Consider the following 20,015-nt stretch of genomic DNA (forward strand, 5'->3'; position numbering starts at 1 on the left):
GTCCAGTAAATTGAAATTATGTCCATAATCAAATCATTCAGAACTGAGAAATAGCAGGGTCTGTTTAACATATTTTAGAGATCGTGTAACATTAAAATATGTATATTTTAAAAAATCTAGAATCAATTGGTGAAGAGAATTATATTAATACTGTGTGTGAAATAGCTGGTTCTGAAAATCAGGCTTTAATATATATCCTTTGTTTTATCTTTGTTATAACACCTCCTCTAGGCAATCTGTAGTCTTTTTCTTTCTAAATGAATTTTGTCACTGCCTTTCATATTCTCTTGTGGTGATGAGCTAATGAAAGTAGATAGTACAATTTGTGCTGACCAGGTAGCAACTGCCAGCTTGCAGCTGAGCATAGTTTAAATAAATAAATAAAATATAGCATTATATCACTGATTTATCCATTACATGACATTAATAGTGAGAAACCTTTGTGTGTTTATCTGTTTGTATTGGTGTGCATTTATCGAATTGTTTATGACAAGACTAATTGGAGTAATTGTAGACACTGAAATTACCTGTCAGCTATATGTAACCACACTCCCTTTCTTTCTGACAAATGATGACAACTGAGGGACCCCATAGCATTACTCATGATGGCTTTTCGAGTGGTAATAAGGACAATAGGGGCCCTGGCTAATTTGACATGGACAGCCTTCACAACAAGAAGCCAGCTAAATGACTTGTCAGTAGGGGAAAGAAGTCGGAAAAGTAATGGAGTCCCCCATGGCGCTCTGACAGGGAGATGAGGCAATTTCAACAGAAAGTGAAAAGGCTTCAGTTTGTCAAGTATTTAGAACAATCAGGGAACAGCTAGAGGCTGGAACCTGACAATAAATTTGTGAACCATGGTAGCAGTTTCATATAGGTCAGTTATTTCATAATGGCTGTGAAGCTTTCATAGGTCTCTGCTTTCGTAGTATACTTCACATCCACCAACTGGTGCTTTGTCACCTTAAATTTGTGCTTCCCTTTACACAGTAGGAGTAATGGTTAAGGTTACAGAGGAACAGAAATGTAAGACAGCGTGATTTTCAGATACCAGTCTGTTGAAAAATAAACAAAAATTTAGATAGTAATACTATGATTGCATCCATTACAAGCTAGTGGTGTTAACACATTCTCTGATAGTGGCTAGCCGCATTTTATGGACAAGAAGCAAGTAATTTATTTCTCACCAACAAAACTAAAAAAATTCAACCTTTTATTTTTTCATTCTTCTGTATATAGTTAAAATTTCTTAAGGTTCATTTCCATCTGTTTGCTCTCGAAACATATTCCAGTTCTGTAGTTATGATCTCTGTTGAGAAAGTGTAACTGATGACATAGAAAAAGACTTGTGATTTTGTTGTATAATCTACAGAAAGTGATTTATTTGAGGATTTCAAATTAAAAAAACTCATGATTTAAATATTGGTTCTTAAAGTAGAGTCCTTCACTGATCATGTGGGGTTTTTTTCTGTGGCTTCAGAAGCCTCTTACTTTTTATAACCGTGGTGTTGACCTTTTTATATCCATTGAAGAAAATAAAGTTAAGACAAGATTAAAGCGTCACGTTTGTGCTGTGTCTTTTGAATTCTTGACTTACGATCCAATCTTGCTTAAAAGTGTTTGGTTTTTTTCATGGATATAGTGAGAAGCATCAACTTTTTCTTTCTGAAGTGATCATAGTGCTATAAAAGAGTACATAGTAGTTTACATTTTTACTTTTGACAACTTTTTTTCCTTCATTTTTGCTAAAGACTTCCCCACCTATGCACCCATTTTAAGCATTTGAAAACTAGTGCAACGACTGTTTATTCAGGAGCTCTGGATCCTAATTCTTACAATAAGTACTTCAAGATGTGTCTCTCTTCTCATGAGTAACATATCGTTTGACCTGGTCTTACTAAAATTAGCTGTATAGGCTTTCTGTTTTCTCCACCTTTCCCCTCCGATCATCTTGCCCTTTCTTGAGCCAAATAGTCCTTTTTTTATGAGTCTCATTATTAAATTGTGAAGGATTTTTAATTTAGGCACCAGAAAATTTGGCCTTTTATTCCCAATACCAGAGCATTTAAAAAAAATAATTCTTCTGTTTTGGTAATTGTATCAAGGAATATCTTTGATAAATTAAAGGCGTCTGTCATCCCTTCAATATGGGTGGTTGAAACACACACAAATGCTCGTGTTCTCACAAAACCAACTCTCTCAGGTGATCATTTAAACATATGTTAATATGTGAAACTCCTTAAATATACTTGCTTTCCTTCATATGTTCTCCAAAGTTTACCAAATAGTCTTTCTTCCTAATTATTTTCTTGTTGTCATTCCAGAAGAGCTAATAAAATTACCCAGGATATGCACTCAGGTGGCAGGAAATATTATTTCATGGATAATTTTATTATTTTATTTCAGAATGCTCGCGATGAGTGTAAGTAAATGGGCTACCATGAAAATAATAGGCTACCCACCGCAGAAGACAAAGAAGTGGAAAGGTTCTACCAAGTTCTTCATAGGATTCGTCAGACTAAAACAGCATTTATGGTAGTGTTTGGCGACTTCAGTGCTAACGTGGGTATAGGAGAAGATTGAGAAAACTACATTAAACAATATAGTTCAGGTATGAGAAATGAAAGAGTCCAAAGGCTGGTCAACTATTCAGAAGCCGCTCGTCTGTATATCATGAACACCACATTCTAGGTTGATGGACTTGGCGAGTGCTAAATAATGAAATAAGAAATGAAATCGATTATGTCCTGGTGGACAAGAGGTGACTGGTTAAAGATGTAACAGTCCTTTCAGAATCGGCCATCTGTATACATTGACTGTAGAGCAAGAGTCAAAATAAACATTAAACGGAAAGAAATAATAAAGGCAAGAGTTAGGCATGGCATGCAGGTACAACAGTCCATCTCAGATCTGTTTAAGTATACTATCAACTTTGAGCTGTGCGAAATGGACAAAACCGAAGATATTGATTCCAATTACTACAGCTTTTTAGCAAAGTTAAATAAATGTAAAACTGCTGCCACTGTGAAGAAGCCAAAGTAATCCAAAAGCCGCCTTACCCAGCAAATGCTTGATCTTCTTGCCTAACGGAAAGACATGGCAGCCAAGGACGATACCAGCCTGGAGTATAAGCTTGTCTGTAAAACGTTGAAAAGAAAGATGATAGAAGATTATGAGCAGTATCGCCTTGCAAAACAGCAAAAAGGCAGTTGAGGATAAAATAAGTTTGCAAAGAACTCAGCATGACATCCAGCTAAGCCAAACTCCTTTAAGCATGTTTGTTGATTAAAACAGTAGAAGAATGACACACAGACATGAAAAAGAACAAATCTGCTGGCGCTTTTATAGCGAATTATTTTCATTAGCAATAGCAGTACCTGGGATCCATCATTCCCAAAGCTGATGTGCTCCACAAAGAAGTTACATCAGCCCTTCAGAAAATGAAGTTGGGAAGAGTAGTAGGTTTAGACCAAGTACACGTAGAAGAACTGTGTGCGGGAGGTGATACACTTTTAAAAATACTTAATGAGAGATCCTCAAGATAAGTTCCTAGAGAGGAAACTCCCAAAAGCTTGGAATATTTCTCAAACTGATCTTCAGCTAAAAAAAGACAATCAAGAAGTCATTCACAGCTATTGACCAATCTGCCTGCTTTCTCATCTTTATAAGGTCTTAATGAGAGTGATCTATGCCCACATTGAGTGTGTCCTTGAGCAAAATCTGAGAATGGAACTGGCAGGCTTTCATAGGGGATTCTCCACAGTGGACTGTATTTTTGTGGTCACATAGATGACCGAAAGGTGTTGTGAGTGGAAGATGCCAGTCTGTTTGTTGTTCATGGACTTGAAAAAAGCCTTTGACTCAGTGGAACAAAATTCAGCTCTAAGAGCTCTCCTTTCACAGGGTGTCTCCCCTATGTATTTTAGAATCATACAAGATTCTGCAACTACAGAAATGATGACCTCTTGATCATCGGAGTTAAGCGAGGCATAAAAGTAAGGGGATGTTTGTTCACCGAAGTTGTTTGCCAGTATCCTGGAAGACATCCTGCAGAATATTGAAGTGAAAGATGGATTTCTGATTTATGGCAAGGTTCTTCAGATGCTCCTTTTTGCAGATGACATCATCCTAATTGCATCAAAACCTGAAACGTTGCAAACCCTCATCAATGACATCGGTAAGAATGCGAAGGAGATTGGCCTGATCATCCACACTAAAAAAATGAAGTGACTGAAAAATGCATATTTTTCAGAGTACTCTATGCAGCTGGATGGACAGACCATTAAGCTGGTGGATCACTATATATATCTTGGACAAGCATTGCAGATGGACAATGAGTTGGACCCAGAGTTGAGCAGGAGGAGGAGATCAGACTAGATTCCCGTTGGGAGTCTCCACAGTGTTTTTGTTGATACCACACTTTCCACCACTGTAAAAGCCCATCTCTTTAACACAGGTATCCTTCCAGTAATGCTGTATGGCTGCAAAACCTTGAACATAATACTTACAGAAGAATTAAAGCTCCAAACAACCCAAAGAGCAATGGAAAGATACAGTGGGTGTGAGTAGGTTACAACATGTTAATATTGACCATTTGTGCGCAAGAAGCGGTATTAACTATATCATACAAGTTATGTACTCGGAAAAAGAGATGGCCTGGCCATGTAGCAACGATGAGCAGCATGTATAATCCATTGGAATCTATGAAATGTAAAAAGATAGACAATCGCAAAATGACAAAACTAAACCAAGAGAAATTAAAACAAGATACACATTAACATGGTTAGGATAACGTGAAAAGATTTATCTGAAATATAGTCTTGCTATATGTTATATTGTTAATAGGATTTTTTAAAATTATGATTCAAAACTAAATTGAACAATTATTTATAAAGTATCACTGTCAAAATAATTTATTGTTGAGCACAGTACCACTGATACATATTGGCCTCATTGCAAGGTTATATATTGAATTCCTGTTATGAGATATATTTGTCCAATACTTTTAGATTTATTAATTTCTAACTGTCTTACATTAGATCTGATGAGAGATGTTATGGTGTGCTTTTATTAAATTGGAAATATTATAGCTTTGAGGTACTAGTATTTTTCTTTTTTTAAAAAAGCTGGTTTTCTAGCATTGGATTGCCACCAGTTTTGTCATCTCCTCAAATTCTATTTGAAAAACTAAATACAGTGTAAAATTAACCAAACTCTAAAGTAATTTCAGAAAGATGTTTTAACATTAGCCGAAGTAAACTATGTGAATTCTATGATCTGTAATAGTTGAGTATTTCCATTCAACACTGTTAAACGCCTTTTCTGAATCAAGTGAAAAGCAGTAATGGGGGTTTCCATTTTGTTTGCTTTTATATGTTATCCATAGGTATTCTTTTACAATGAATTAACATTAAGTAACTAACATTAAGTAAGTTTTCACAAGACATGGGAATGTGGTAGTCACAATGCGGAGCCTAATTTAGAGCCTTCAAATTATTCTGCAACCTCTTTCAACTTTTGGGATCAGGCCATGAGTTTAGTGTACAATTCTGGAAGTGCAACAGGGATGTCTTTACCAGGTGGTATGGTTTGAGGAACAATTTTCCAGAAAAAATCCTTGGCTTTGGCTTCATTTGGAGTTTTAAATATTAGCTTTAGAAATTTGTTTGGTAGGAATTTTTGGTGTACATACCACTAAGTATAAACCATAACAAAGGTTAGCAACAGCTGGAAACCTAGGAAATAAGAAGGAAGTACATCAACTACAGTGGGGATAGAATAATTTGTACCAGTGTATTCTCTACTGCTGCCAACTATAATACTGGGGGAAAAGCCATTTGTTTTCTTAATAATTCCCTTTCCATAATTATTTAATATAGATTAATTTCCTGCCAGTGAAAGGTGCTGGATAAAGCTAATTAGGAATTTTTTGGCAGAATAATTTTTTGAAAAAAAAAATACAGTGTCTGCAAGATTGGAACTTTTCACAGGAAAATGTTTGCATTTTACTGAAAATTTTCTAATTTTCATTCAGAGCATCAAAATGAAGAATTAATTTTGGTGGCTGATACTCATATTTTTAAGAAAAAAGGACTATTCAGAAGGGGGACTTCTTTTGGATAGGTTTGACCAATATCTAAATATATTTTTAAAAATGATACAAAATGTTTCCTTTTGAATCAGTTTGACAAAACAATTAGTTCTGTACATGAACAAACACATATTTACACAGAAACAGACATTAAAGAGGGATGTACCTTTTAGTTTGTGTTGGCAGTTACTTTTAATGCTAAATTAAAGATGTTCTAATAGTTTTCAGTGAGTGAAGATTACCATAGCTATTAAGCGATTTGAGATTTATCATTAAATTTAAATTCCTAACCCTGACCCCAAATGTTGAAGTAATTAATAATTTGATACCTCTCCATGGCTTAATTAATTTAAACCTAGTAATCTGGACATTCAGTTACAAGGAAGAGTAATAGATGCTTCTTGGTCTACAAACTGTCCATATTAGCATTAATGAGAACCTAAGAAGTTTCAAATTATTAAATAAACCAGTCTGGTAGATTATTAAATATTTGAGAGTGAGAGTATACTAGTTGATGCAGTTAAAGTTAAATAGTTAATTCAGCAACTTGTAATACTCATGATTGAAATAAGTGGCAATAATCAATACAGTATTATATTAGAAATATTATTAATTACGTAAATGCCATTTGCTGTTTTTATTACATTTGATTGTATTCAGCTTATAGTTTAAATGGCTTTCTAATTAATTTTAGTCTGACTCAGTTTGAAGTAGTAAAACCTTCCTATCTAATCAATAGCACATGTTGTAGAGAAACATACAAGAGCCTCATTTCCCCTAAATCAATCAGCCATGAAATAATTAACTGGATTTTTGTTTTTCCTGCAGTTTTTTTAAGAAATACAATACAATTGAATTTGTCCAGTTTTTTTAAAAAGAAAAAACATGGAAGCAAATTACCTAAATGTTTTATCTGACTATATTCTCTTTTAATTGTTAAAATGTCCTGAAGCACTTGATCACATTGCCTTTTAATTTTAAAGCCATGTGTTGTATTAGTGAATTGCAGATGTTACTGATTTGAGCTGAAAGTTCTTGGTATGTTTACCAGAACACCAGATTGGCACTAACAAGGTCTCCTCCAGGTCAAAGACCTAGAATCGACATCTTTCTTACAGCTAACTCTTGTGAAAACTAGAAGTCCAGGTCAGGGCAGTCAGCTGATCGCATTACCTCTTACAGCCACTGATTAGATTAGCTCTACATTTATCAGCTACATAGAGACTAACACTTAACCTTTTAAGTCAATAGTTTTGATATATCATTATTTTTATGGCGACTATTGTCCTGAAGTGTTCATTCAGTACCAATGAAGAATAACATGGAGTTTTTTCCAGCTTTGCTGACTACTAAGTTTATTCAGCTATGCAAAATGCACACTTTTTAGGTCTGGGAATTTAGACTAATTTTGATGCCTGGATAGTTCTAATAAATAGTCTACTTTTTTACATTTGTTTCATTTATATTTGAGAATTTTGTTATCCTGGATTTAAAATCAGTAGGTTAACTTTACAGGTAGTTCAAGTATTGCTTTCATTCTTAAATTGTTCAGGGGGAAATAACTAGAAAGGGTAGTTTTCCAGAGAAAACACACATAATTTCATTACCAGTTTAGTTTTAAATATTTGACTTTAATTCATTCCTTAGAGTACACAGTATAAGCACTATAAAATGCAAACTAGTCCCTGCCTGTGTATTCCTCGTTAAGCAGTCTGGTGCTGGGCTCCTTTTCTTGGGCTCAGTCAACATTGATGGTGTTCATTAACTGATCCGTGAGCAGTAGATTCTGACTCTTATTTGCAAAGACTAGCATTGCACAGAGGGTGTATATGAAAGTTTATCAGTAGAATCTTAGCATGTTCCTGTTCTCACACATTGACAGCCTTAGCTCTTCATCTTGCTACAGGGCAGGAAGGTCACATGGGTATGGCTAAGTTTCCTGTGAACGCATAAAGTTTGTTTACAGCCATCACCCCTGGCTCTCAGTATTCTGTGGTGTTATTTAGCTTTAATTTACTCCTAAACCTAAGCCAACTAAGTGATGGAAATGTTGGTAATGCTGCTTGACAATATTGACCTCCCATGGTTTGGCAAACTCTCTGGTTCACCAACGGTGCCAGACTAGAAAGGTTCAACCTGTACTAAAGACTGTGCTTTGTCAGCCGCCTGATCACCATATTTGCATATCATACCCTGATTTCATATGTCAACCATTTTTGTCTTTGGATTGTATTATTGAGAGCAGAAACTGTCTTCTGTTGGATTTGAAAGCTTCTATCACACAGTCCCTTTATTCAATTGCAATTTCCCTACATTTTCTACTATCTTTTGTTTAAATTATTTCTATTTTTAAAATAAACATAGTGGAGCTGATGGGTCTTCAACATTTTTTTAAAACAGACCCTGTATTTAGGTGTGTAAATATGTAAGTAGAATGTTAACTGTAGGCACTAGTTTTTTTAAATCTTGGCCATGAATGTTTTGATGTTAAAACCAGAAAGCCGGAGTGTTCGGAATTAATGGTCTGCCCTTAACATACTCAGTGAGTTACTGTACCTAGGCACAAAGTGGTATGTAAAGATTTTTAATCTTAACTCTGAATTTCCTTGCAGTTGTGGGTTTGTCAGACCTTTAACGTTACTTTAAAGTGGGGGGTAAGGGGTTGTGGTTTTGTACAGACTAATGCACGTGGCAAGACTTTTACATTAAGGATATTTCATCCAATGCATTATAGAGCAAACTATTTTAAAACCAGCCAAACTATTGATGCTTTTATTGAATGGAATAATTTATTATACAGATATTTTAGTCTGTTGACATTTCATCATCAAATAACAGTAAACACAATGTACATTTCCCATAAGACTATACTCAAGAGCCAAGTATTTATCTTTGCCTTACTCTGAAAGTAGCATCATAATAATCTGCCTTAAAGAAAGATAATGAAATGTTAAGGTTGAGCTTTTTAGGACAATAATAAATAGGATATCCGAAAAGAATCTAATTTCGCCTACTGCTCCTATTAATGTTTTACAGAATATAACAGTTTATTTAAAATAATTTGATTATTTTTATTTATATTCTTTCTTTGGAGCAATCACACCAGCATCTTACCTTTGGTGCAGTCTGTCATATTATATCTTTAGTTTGCCAGACAATAGTTTTCTTTGTGTAGAATTATTTTACTTCATGGTTGGAATCTAATTATCTTATATGATCTAAAACAATGTATAGTTGAAGATATATACTCTTCTTTTCTAGAAGTCAGATCTTTAATTGTATTTACAAAGTTCATTAGTTCAGTCTGTCAGCATTCTAGAACCTAGACAAATTAATTGTAACTTTCATATATGGGTAAAAACATATACGTGAATTATTTGGGGAAACTGGGACCTTGTCACACCAGAACTTAAATTGGTATAACTTATTTCACTCCAGGGTGTAAATAATGCATTCATTGGAGGTGGTGTAGCTAAGCTGATGGGAGAGCTCTCACCTGTCAGAGTCTCTTCACCAGAACTGCTCAGAACTGCTACAGCAGTGCACTTCCCCCATGTTCTTGCTATTCCCTTTGTTTGTTTGACTTTTTCTACAAGTGGTAAAGGTTGTATTTTTTAGGTATTTTAATGTTAAAATAATAGATGCAAAATTTATGTTGGAAGTGTGTAAAGCATTTGCTTCAAAAATAATGTGTGTCGTCAGTAGTCTCCTGAGTTATTGCTGCACTAGAGGTTTTAAATGAATTATTCTTCTCTGGAAGATGCCAAGACTGGACAATGATATTTCACTGAACTCTCCATAAAAGGCGTGAACAATTAATAGACTGCTCCCCGATAGACTTATTATAAGCCAGGCATGTTTAGAGAAAATTTAAAGCTAGTCAGTATCTGCGCTTGGAATTTTTCACCCATTTTCTTTGCATAAATGCTTGATAAGTTTTGTTTTGTGCTTAGTAAAAACCGTGGTTCATTTGCATGCTTTTTTCTCCAAGAATGTTGTGGCTTTTTATCTTAAACAGTATAGCTGCGTCTAGACTGGCAAGTTTGTCCAAAAAAGCAGCCGCTTTTGCGGAAAATCTTGCCAGCTGTCTACACTGGCCGCTTGAATTTGCGCAAGAACACTGACAATCTAATGTAAGATTGTCAGTGTTCTTGCGCAAATACTATGCTGCTCCTGTTCAGGAAAAAGCCCTCTTGTGCAAATATATTTGCGCAAGAGGGCCAGTGTAGACAGCTAAAAACTGTTGTGCGCAAAAAAGCCTCGATGGTGAAAATGGCTTTCTTGCACAAAACTGCATCTAGATTGGCACGTACGCTTTTCCGCAAAAAGTGCTTTTGCGCAAAAGTGTCCATGCCAATCTAGATGCTCTTTTCCGCAAATGCTTTAAAAGCATTTGCGGAAAATCATGCCAGTCTAGACGCAGCCAATGTGTTTAGTAAATAGCTGTGCTTCACATTTCTATTATTTCTGTTTTTGTGTTCATACAGATGGAATTCATTTTTCCCACATAATTCCTTAGCCTCTCCACTCCCACCCCCTTTTTCAGTTAAATACCAAAAAGTATATTAATTATATTACCAGGATTTTTTCTCGGACTAGACTGAACTACAGTAGCTGCATGCATCTCTTTTTGTGCAACTTGAGTATTAATTAATGATACTGCACAACTTCCAGCGTAAACATATATCACACATACGGAAGCGGTAGATTTTTGTGTATTTTGTTCATTCATTTTCTGAAATAACCATCTTCTGTTTTCCCATTGTGTCAGAAGGTGAACTCCCAGTTTAGTAGAACCATTAAGAACACATCTATCTAATCTACAAGCATAGGCATTTTTAAGTGTCTATTTCTGTGTTATACAGCTACTAAGTACAAAATTAAGAACTGTACTAATATATGTGCATAAACATCTCCACTCACTGCTACTGTTATATTCAGTATGCTTTGTAGGCATTTTGTGTTATCTTTAGCTTAACTGCTGTTTGTAAGAAATTATGTCTGGATATCATTCAAACCTTATTGAGGAAAATGGGTGTCCTTTCATCATGCTCTGTAATCCGTGAAACTACCTATTATTCTGATCTCTCACAGGAAGGTGTTCAATTGCCAAGAACTTCTTTCTGAGAACTTTGCTGTTTCTTTGAGTGATATTGTGTTGGTGCTCCACTGTTAGTGTCGGCACAGCAGATCAGAGATTTCTTCAGCACTGGTCAGGTGGGCCATGCACATGCTTCAGGCATCTCGAGGCATTCGTGCCTTAGCGCCTCACATGCGCAGCCTGACCTCCGTTCCTTCTGTACCAACCTCAGTTGATGATGGAGTTCCACATTGTTCCTTTCCTCATGTGTCTATTGAAGAAAAAAATTAGTCTGGCTAGTGATAGTCAGTTTATATTTCACTTTTTTCTCATTTTAAACTAAATAAAAAAGGGGGGTAGGGAACACCTTTTTTTCCTCAGCCCTTCCCTTATATTCAACCTGCTTCATTTAATTAGCCTTGTATTTAGTTCTGTGGTTTCCTAATCAAGGACTTCCTTGTTCTAAAGAACTACTTGAAAAAAAGAGAAGAGGAAAACAAAGAGAGAAGTCAGGAAAAGAAGCTGTGAAACCACCTTTCCATTATAATGTCGGGCTCTCCGGGGTTTAAAAAATGTGATACTTGTTGCAACTCTATGCCTGTGTCCGATGGCCATTCCACTTGTACCCACTGTTTAGGGGACTCTCACATCCCCTTGAAGTTCCCACACTGCTCTAGTTTGACAGCAAGGGCCAAGTGCAGCAGGAAGCTGCATTTTAAAATGATCCTGCTAAACGGGTCACTTGAGCCCATCCGTAAGGCAGCCGCACAAGCCATCTGCAGATAGCAAAGCCCAGGCTTCCAAACCCCCAAGGAAGTGGACCAGTACTCTCTCAGTCAGGGACTCTCACAAGGAGAGCTGCACCAGCAAAATCTTTACCATCAGTGCCATGAGCTCAGATAGGCAAGGAGGATTAGCCGGTCATCTCCGGCACCATGACGAGATGAGTCTCCACTGGCACCAACTCAAGGCTACACCAGCATGTGTTTTCCTCAACACCGAATGTCTCGGCACCCATCTTGGCACAGGCACAGGGCCCAGTGGCGCCATATCTGGCACAGACTTGGCACTGGCCATCAGACTAGGCACTGTGTCAGCCATGACACCAAGAGTATTGAACTGTGGCACCATGGCTCCACCGGGACCATGCCATTTTGAACAGGGAACTAAGGCAGCATCATAATTGCATTCTCCACCCTCTGATGCTAGTCAGTCCCCAGGACGATCCTCTGCTTTTCCTCTATCATCTCCTGTATCTTCAGTGTACTGACAATCAAGGGAGCAGTTTTTCCTCCTAGCATTCTTCACCCACTCATGAATGTCCGCCATGGCTCTCATCATCACAAACTCAAATTCAACCCTGGTATGGCCAACCATGGCAGCCCCCGTAGGAACCCTGGGTAAGTTAAGGGGCCATTACACAATTCTTTCTACTTCAGCTAGAAAAGGCTTAACATTATCCTCATCAGTATCCAGCTTTACTCCTACAGATATTCAGGAGGAATATCTTACAGGGCCATGATGATCATTTTGGGGCTCAACCCCCAGGAGTTTCTCCCTTGGACAACTCATCCTCTCTAGGTGAGGTGGTGATACCTATGGTTTCAGGAACTTTTTCAAAGCAATTCCAAGAACTTTTTTAAAGAGTGGCCACTAACCAAGAGATCCTGCTCCAGGAAATGCAGGAGAAACAGCATAAGCTCCTCCAGCAGACCATAGCATCAAAAATTGTGCTTCCCATAGACAAGACCATCATGGACACCTGCAACGAAATATGGCAAACACCTGCCTTGGTAGCACCAACAAGTAAGCGTTTGGTATGGACTTCCTTTTCTCCCATCCCCAGCCAAATTCACTAGTGGTCGCTGCTGTTCATTTCTGAAATAAACAGCCTTTTTATAGGCAATCCTCCCATAACAAGGACCACAAGAGGCTGGACTTTCTTCCACTCTCCAGCTCCGAGCTGCTAATTACTTTGCCCTCCTTGTCAACTACGATTTTTTCCAGCTACTCCAGACTGTGGAAGAACTAATGTATCACCTCCCAGAGCAGAAGTGTACCATCTTAAAAGCCATAATCCAAGAGAGCCACACTATAGGTCACATCCTTATAGTCAGCTCTGGATATTGCAGACTTGGCCTTTCATGCCACAGTGATGGCCATAATCACGTGCCGTGCTTCCTGGCTCTAATCTTCCAGAGTTCCAAAGGAACTATAAGTCAAGGAGGAGGATCTACTCTTTTGACTGGAATAAGCTTTTCTCCATCAAGACTGACAAAGAACTTTTACTCCAGGTACTTCCTTACTCAGAAGAGGAATGGCAGATGGAGATCAATCCTAGACCTCTGCAAGTTGAACAAGATTGTCCAGAAACAAAAGGACAAAGTGGTCAATCTCACTATCATCATTCCAGAACTAGACCATAGGCTACGTCTAGACTGCAAGTCTCTTTCGAAAGAGGCTTGTTCAAAAGATACTTTTGAAAAAGCCTCTTTCAAAAAAGAGCGTCTAGACTATAACCAGTACTTTCAAAAAAGCAAGTCACTTTTTCGAAAGAGAGCACCCAGGCAGTCTGGATGCTTTCTTTCAAAAAAGCACAGTTTGCATTACAAATGCTCTTTCGAAAAAAGTCATTATTCTTTGTACAACGAGGGTTTCCACAGTCGAAAAACTGCCATGTTCTTTCAATTTCCTCTCTCTGATGGACAGACCCATCCAACATCCTCTCAACATCCTCCTTTCCAACAGGAGGACCCATCTGTCCATGGACGCCTCACTTCTGAGTTGGGCCAACCATCTTCTCCACCACAGAAGTAAAAGCCAATGGACTCCTGCAGAGACAGAACCTCCTGGAGCTTAGGGTGGTCCAAAAGGCATGCCATCATTTCTGCTCTCTTATACACTAGAAGACAATTTGTATTTTGACTGACAGGCAAGGAGCACTCATCCCATTCCCTATGCTCTGAGGCTATCTGCCTATGGAACTGGTGTATCCACTGAAATATCACTCCAATGGCTTCCCACCTCCCAGGTATACATGTCACCGTGGCAGATATGCTCAGCTGTCACTTTTCAGACAACCACAAATTGGAGCTTCACCCCTACATCCTCTCCACCATCTTTTGCCAGTGGGGCTATCCAGAAGTAGACTTTGGCACTCACAAGAATCACAAGTGCCTCCTCTTTTGCTCTTGTGTTCCTAGATGTACCCTAAACCTGACACAAACGAAAACAAAGCTTCCCTTCACACCTTAGATGTACGATGTGTGGCGGCCTTTTATTTGGAGAGGTCTAGAGCTTTCATAAGTCGCAGTAACTTTTTGTATCAAGAGCTGAATGTTCCAAGGGAATGGCAGTCTCTACACAAAGAATCTCAAACTGGATCTCCACCTCTATCCACACCTGTCATCCACACCTGGATAACAGGTGTTATCCACACCTGTTCCTACGAACTTAAGGGCTCATTTCACCCAAGCCATTGAAACCTCCACGGCTTTCTTACATGACATCCCACTGCAGGTCATTTGTATTCAGCTACCTCATCATCAGAGCACCTTTGCGAAACATTATGCTATTATCTCTGGATCCATCCATGATATGGCTGAGGGTCTTGCAGTGATCTCTTCTCAGAAATTGTGACTCCAAATGCTACCTCCCTGTACTACTTTGTAATTATCTGCCATGGAACAGCCACAGGGACATCACTCGAAAAAGAAAAAGTTACCTTGTGCAGTAACGATGATTCTTCAAGATGTGTCCCTGGGTTGCTCCACAACTCTCCCTTCTTCCCTTTACTTCAGGGTACATGATACATACTTAATAATAGACAAGGAACAGAGAGGAGAGTGGGCCACACACACAAGGCACTAAGGTGAAAATTCTCTAGACACCTACAGTGCATGTCTTAGTGTGTCTTGGATGGAGAAATGATCCCTTATCTGGACATTCACCTATTAATTATTCAGTTTCTGAGTTTGGTGATTAATGGGAAGTTGACAACTTTATTCAGTATCTTGCCATGATTGGGGTTTAAGTAAAAGTGATCCCAATGGCATTCAGCCAAAAGAAAATTTAAGATTATGCTTCTAGAGATTGAGGGAAACCTCCAGAGAAATTGGCAAAGCTGATAAATACTTCCTTAACTGAAAGTTTGCTCACCTTTCAGTACTATAGTTTGTAATCTGGGGATTTCCAGTCACAACTGGATTTCCACATAGAGATCAAGTGCTTTTTATTGTTTATTTGATCATGAAGCTGTGATTTGAAAGTGGCAAAAAGTCCTAGATAAAGACTGGATTACTTTAATGCTTTGTGTGTGCAGCTACTCCTTAAAAGCATTTGTAGATTTCACTTTAAGTAAAATATGGCAACATCTTTCAAGAAGTTTTCTCACTTTACACTAGTTGTCAGTAATCTGCACTATCTTCAGTTGTCGATGCCCATTTGTCTTCCAGATTTTTCCCAAGATGGGGGAGAGAGATGAGAGATTGTAGGCATTAGGAAGAAGAGGGTAATGTGGAGAAAATATAGATATTAGGATTTTTTTGACTCAGTACTAGATGTAGTAAAAGGTCTTTGATAAAAATGGGAGTCAGTGTAGCTATTTATAAATCTGAATAGAAAATAAACTCTGTCCGTAAAACCAGTACTATATGATTATGGTACAAACAGTTAAATAGAGTTCAAAATTCCTTTTAATTGTCTTAGCTTCTTTGTTCTAATCTTCCAGAATCTTTAGTACTATTTTGGTGTTTCATTTTCTAAATATGAATCATTGTCTACAGTTATTTGTGATTTTATGTAACTGAAGACAGTTCTTTGTACCTCAATTTGATTTTGCCTAACTATGGTGACTCTTATTGTTTGAAAAGGTATAATGTATTGTGAATTTAACTTACTGCATTTAGAAATAGCCAAGAAATCAAAATAAACATGATTCATTATTGTTGTTGCTATAATTATTATTTATTAAATTTGCATTTATATCAGAGTAGAACTTTTAATCGTATCTTTTTTATATGTTATAGCTTAATTCTGAATGGTGAGCAAACAGCAGGATAGTGATTAACACAAAACCTGTGTCACATCAAAGCAGTCCTGGTTGAGTCCTGGATAAAATAATGTATTTTAATTCTTGAGTTTTAAATACTACAAATAGCAAATGTTATATCACAAGTTATAGCCGCCAGAACTAATTGATATAAACAAGTCATAGGCAATGTTTCCTTATTGTCATCACATATGATGACGAGAGGCATTTATTTTGTTTTGTTTATTATGTATTTACACAATAACATTCAAGTCAAATATAAAACCTGATCTTAAGTGAAGGGCTATTTTCCTCTAACCAATACTTTATACAAAGCCTTGCAATTCCTGCAGTGCAGGACCAATATATTGTCCATGTACTCATTTATCCACAAGCATCCCTGGACAAAAAGATTACAAGTTTAACAGCTTTTGTCAATTTGTTTTAATATAGTTATGGCAGAAAGTCCTGTGCATTTTAAATAGATGTATAACTAACCAGCTCCTTATATAAAAGTGATGACATGTTAATACCTATATTACCTCACAAGATGTTAGCTATGTCTCTGTCATTTCACTTCATTTGAGTCAAAAATCATCCCAAAATTCATCACTTTTGTATTAGTATTTTTAAAATTTACTGCTTTCAGTATCACAAAGCTCTTTAAAGTCAGATTTCCATAAATTTACACAGAATGAAATGTTAACAGCATTAGTCAAATAAGAGTAAGTAAGTATATCAAAAAGGGAAATATCATTTAAGCAAATAGAAACTGCTCCACCTAGTTTATAATATCTCATGTATTTCTATTTTAAATTGATTTTTTAATCAAAGAATGGTTCAGAAGTGCCTACAAGCAACAAAAATTATAAAGGAATTTTTAATTCCTATTTTTGCTGCTTCAGTTAGAATTATAGCTTTCTTAATCTCTTGAATTTGCCATTTTTATGTTGTTGCCATAGTGAAATCAAGTAGTTCAGGCAATGCTGTATTATTTCTTCCATTTGAATTTAACTAAAATAATCCTAATCTATTAAGAATGCTTTAAAAATGTCTTTAAAATGTTCATGTGGATTTTAGCACATTTGGAGGCTGGGAAATTGACAGGCTTATAAAATGGAAGTTCTATTTATCCACAGAACAAGAGTAATATGTAGTAGCAATATTAGTTTCTCCTGACCATTCTATCCTTATGCTTTTCTCCTGAAAGAGCCATATCTAAGGGGGAAGTTTTTCATTCCCAGTGCCCATTTGTTCAGTCCTTCTGCTAGTGTTTTTGTGACTTTCGAAGAATTGCTAATGTAGCTTCTATTTTTTTAAAAAAATGAGGGGGGAAGGGTGATATAGGAAACTACAGACCTGTTAGTTTGACCTCAGTTGTATGCAAGGCCTTGAAACAAATTTTGAAAAAGAAAGTAGTTAAGGACATAGAGGTGAATGGTAATTGGGATGAAATACAAAAAGTTTTTACAAAAAGTAGATCATGCTAGATCAATCTGATCTCTTTCTTTGCAAAGATAACTGATTGTTTTAGGTAAAGAAAAATACAATAGTTCTAATCTATCCAGACTTCAGTAAACCTTTTGATACTCTTCATGTGAGAAATTATTAAATTGAAGAAAGGAATTAATGTGAGAATTGATAGGTGGATAAATAATTGGTTAAAAAAATATTACAGCAGGTCAGAGGTGAAGAGTTGGGCTAGAGGGAGGTTACTAATGGATTTCCTCAGGAATCAGTGTTGTGACCAATATTATTTAGTATTTTTATTATTGACCTTGTAACAGAAACGGAGTGTGCTAATAACATTTGTGATTGACAGAAAGCTAGGAGAGACAGCCAATTCAGAGGAGGATTGGAATATCATACAAGAACTCTAGGATGACAATAGAAATAAGATGAAATTTAATAGAGCACAGAGCAAGATCATGAATTTAGGGACTGTCAGCAAGAAGTTTTGCTATAAGTTTGAGACTTAACATTTGGGAAGAAGTGACAAAGGAGTAAAAGATAGAGATGTATTAGTTGAACACAGGGGGCTCATCTAGACTACACCGAAGTGCGGAAAGAGGATATGCAAATTCCTATTGAATTTGCATATCCTCTTTTGGCACTTGGGCATAGTCTAGATGAGCCCAGGATGATGATGATCTGTCAGTTGATGCAGCCATGAAAAAGGTTATTGCAGTCTCAAACAGTATCAGGCAAGATATTTACAGTAGATACAGGGAAGTGTTAGTACCAGTGTTCCCTGTAAGCTGGGCGCTTGTGCTCAAGAGAAATTCAAATGCTGCCTAGCTGAGTACCACATTTTAGCGAATATAACCCGCACCCAAATATACCCCACGGTTTTTGCTGTTTCAGTAAAAAAAATCTTGTATACCACGCGCATGAGTATAACCTGCGGGGTATACAAGACTATGCCAGGGATATATTTAGGGTGCGAGGGGTTAGGCTTCCAGCCTGCGACTGAACAACACGGGGAAACTTACAAGGGGTGTAGCAGCCAGGAACGCTCCAGAGCCGGGGCAGAGGCATCCCCAATAGAGGGGCGCAAGGCGGGAGGCTCCCAGCCCAGGCTGACAAAGGGAAGGAACCCAGAGCAAGTTGCGGGCATGGGGCTCGGTGGCCAGCAGCAGTGGCAGGAGTCTGCAGGTGGCCACAGCTCACAGGAGCAGGGCCAGGGCATGGTGCTTGTTGCTCGTTGCTCCTGCACAGTCCAGCCAGGCACCCTCCCCTGAAGCCACAGCCACTTGTTGCTCGTGGGCCGGTGCGTGGTTCGGGGCAGGCATCAGCCTGGGAGCAACAAGCGAGCACGCAGCAGGTCCTGCGTGCAGCGGCTGCAGGGGAGGGCGCACAGCTGGATTACGCAGGAACAACAAGCACCATGCCCTGGCCCCGCTCCTGTGAGCCGAGGCCGCCTGCAGACTCCCACCACTGCTGCTGGCCACCGAGCCCCATGCCAGCAACTTGCTCTGGGATCCTTCCCTTTGTCAGTCCGGGCTGGGAGCCTCCCGCCTTGCGCCTCTGCTGGGGATGCCTCTGCCCCGGCTCCGGAGCATTCCCGGCTGCTGTGCCCCTTGTAAGTTTTCCCGTGTTGTTCAGTCGCGGGCTGGGAGCCTAAGCCCAGCTTGGCAAAGGTAGTGAAAGGGTGGAGGGGAGGGAATCCTCTTCCATCCAGTAAAAAAAAAAAAACCTATATAACCTGGGTTCGAATATAGCCCGCGGGAAGAGGGAGGTGCGGGGTTTGTAAAAACGAATATAACCTGCGGGTTATATTCACTAAAAGACGGTAGTAGAGTGCTCAGTGATACATTTTGTATTTCTGTTGGTGGTGTACATTTGCACATGCCTCAATGAACATAAAAAAATTATTCTGTACATGGATGGGGAAAATCCACACGTGGATGGAAAAGATTAGAGAGAACATTGATTAGTACCATTGATTAGTATCACTGAAACCTGGTGGAATGAGGAAAATCTGTGGGACACAATCATACCAGGATATAAAATATATAGAAAGGATAGAGCAGGCCGGGTGGGTGGCGGAGTGGCACTGTATGTGAAAGATAATGTAGAATCAAATGAAATAAAAATATTAAGTGAATCAACATGTTCAATAGAATCGCTATGGATAGTAATTCCATGCTCCAATAATAAGAAGTTAGCAGTAAGGATATATTACCGACCACCTGACCAGGCCAGCGATACTGACATTGAAATGCTAAGGGAGATTAGAGAGGCTACCAAAATAAAGAACTCTATAATAATGGGGGATTTTAATTACCCCCATATTGACTGGATACATACACCTC

At 38.0% G+C, this 20,015-nt stretch overlaps 1 protein-coding gene across 3 annotated transcripts in view; it reads left to right on the forward strand.

The window, feature by feature from the left end:
• CDIN1 (CDAN1 interacting nuclease 1) overlaps nucleotides 1–20,015 on the forward strand; it is a 215,175-nt gene that overhangs the window by 162,412 nt on the left and 32,748 nt on the right. The window contains exon 11 of one of the 3 annotated variants that reach the window (XM_089778454.1): nucleotides 2,407–18,702. The exons of the other annotated variants lie outside the window; for them this stretch is intronic. Within the exon in view, the coding sequence (XP_089634580.1) occupies nucleotides 2,407–2,539 (133 nt within the window). The 3' untranslated portion in view covers nucleotides 2,540–18,702. Of the gene's footprint in view, nucleotides 1–2,406; nucleotides 18,703–20,015 lie in introns of those variants that run through there. 3 annotated transcript variants of the gene reach the window in all.

Source organism: Pelodiscus sinensis, chromosome 5 (assembly GCF_052426305.1).
Source record: "Pelodiscus sinensis isolate ZL-2025 chromosome 5, ASM5242630v1, whole genome shotgun sequence".
In the NCBI taxonomy this organism is placed as follows: domain Eukaryota; kingdom Metazoa; phylum Chordata; order Testudines; family Trionychidae; genus Pelodiscus; species Pelodiscus sinensis.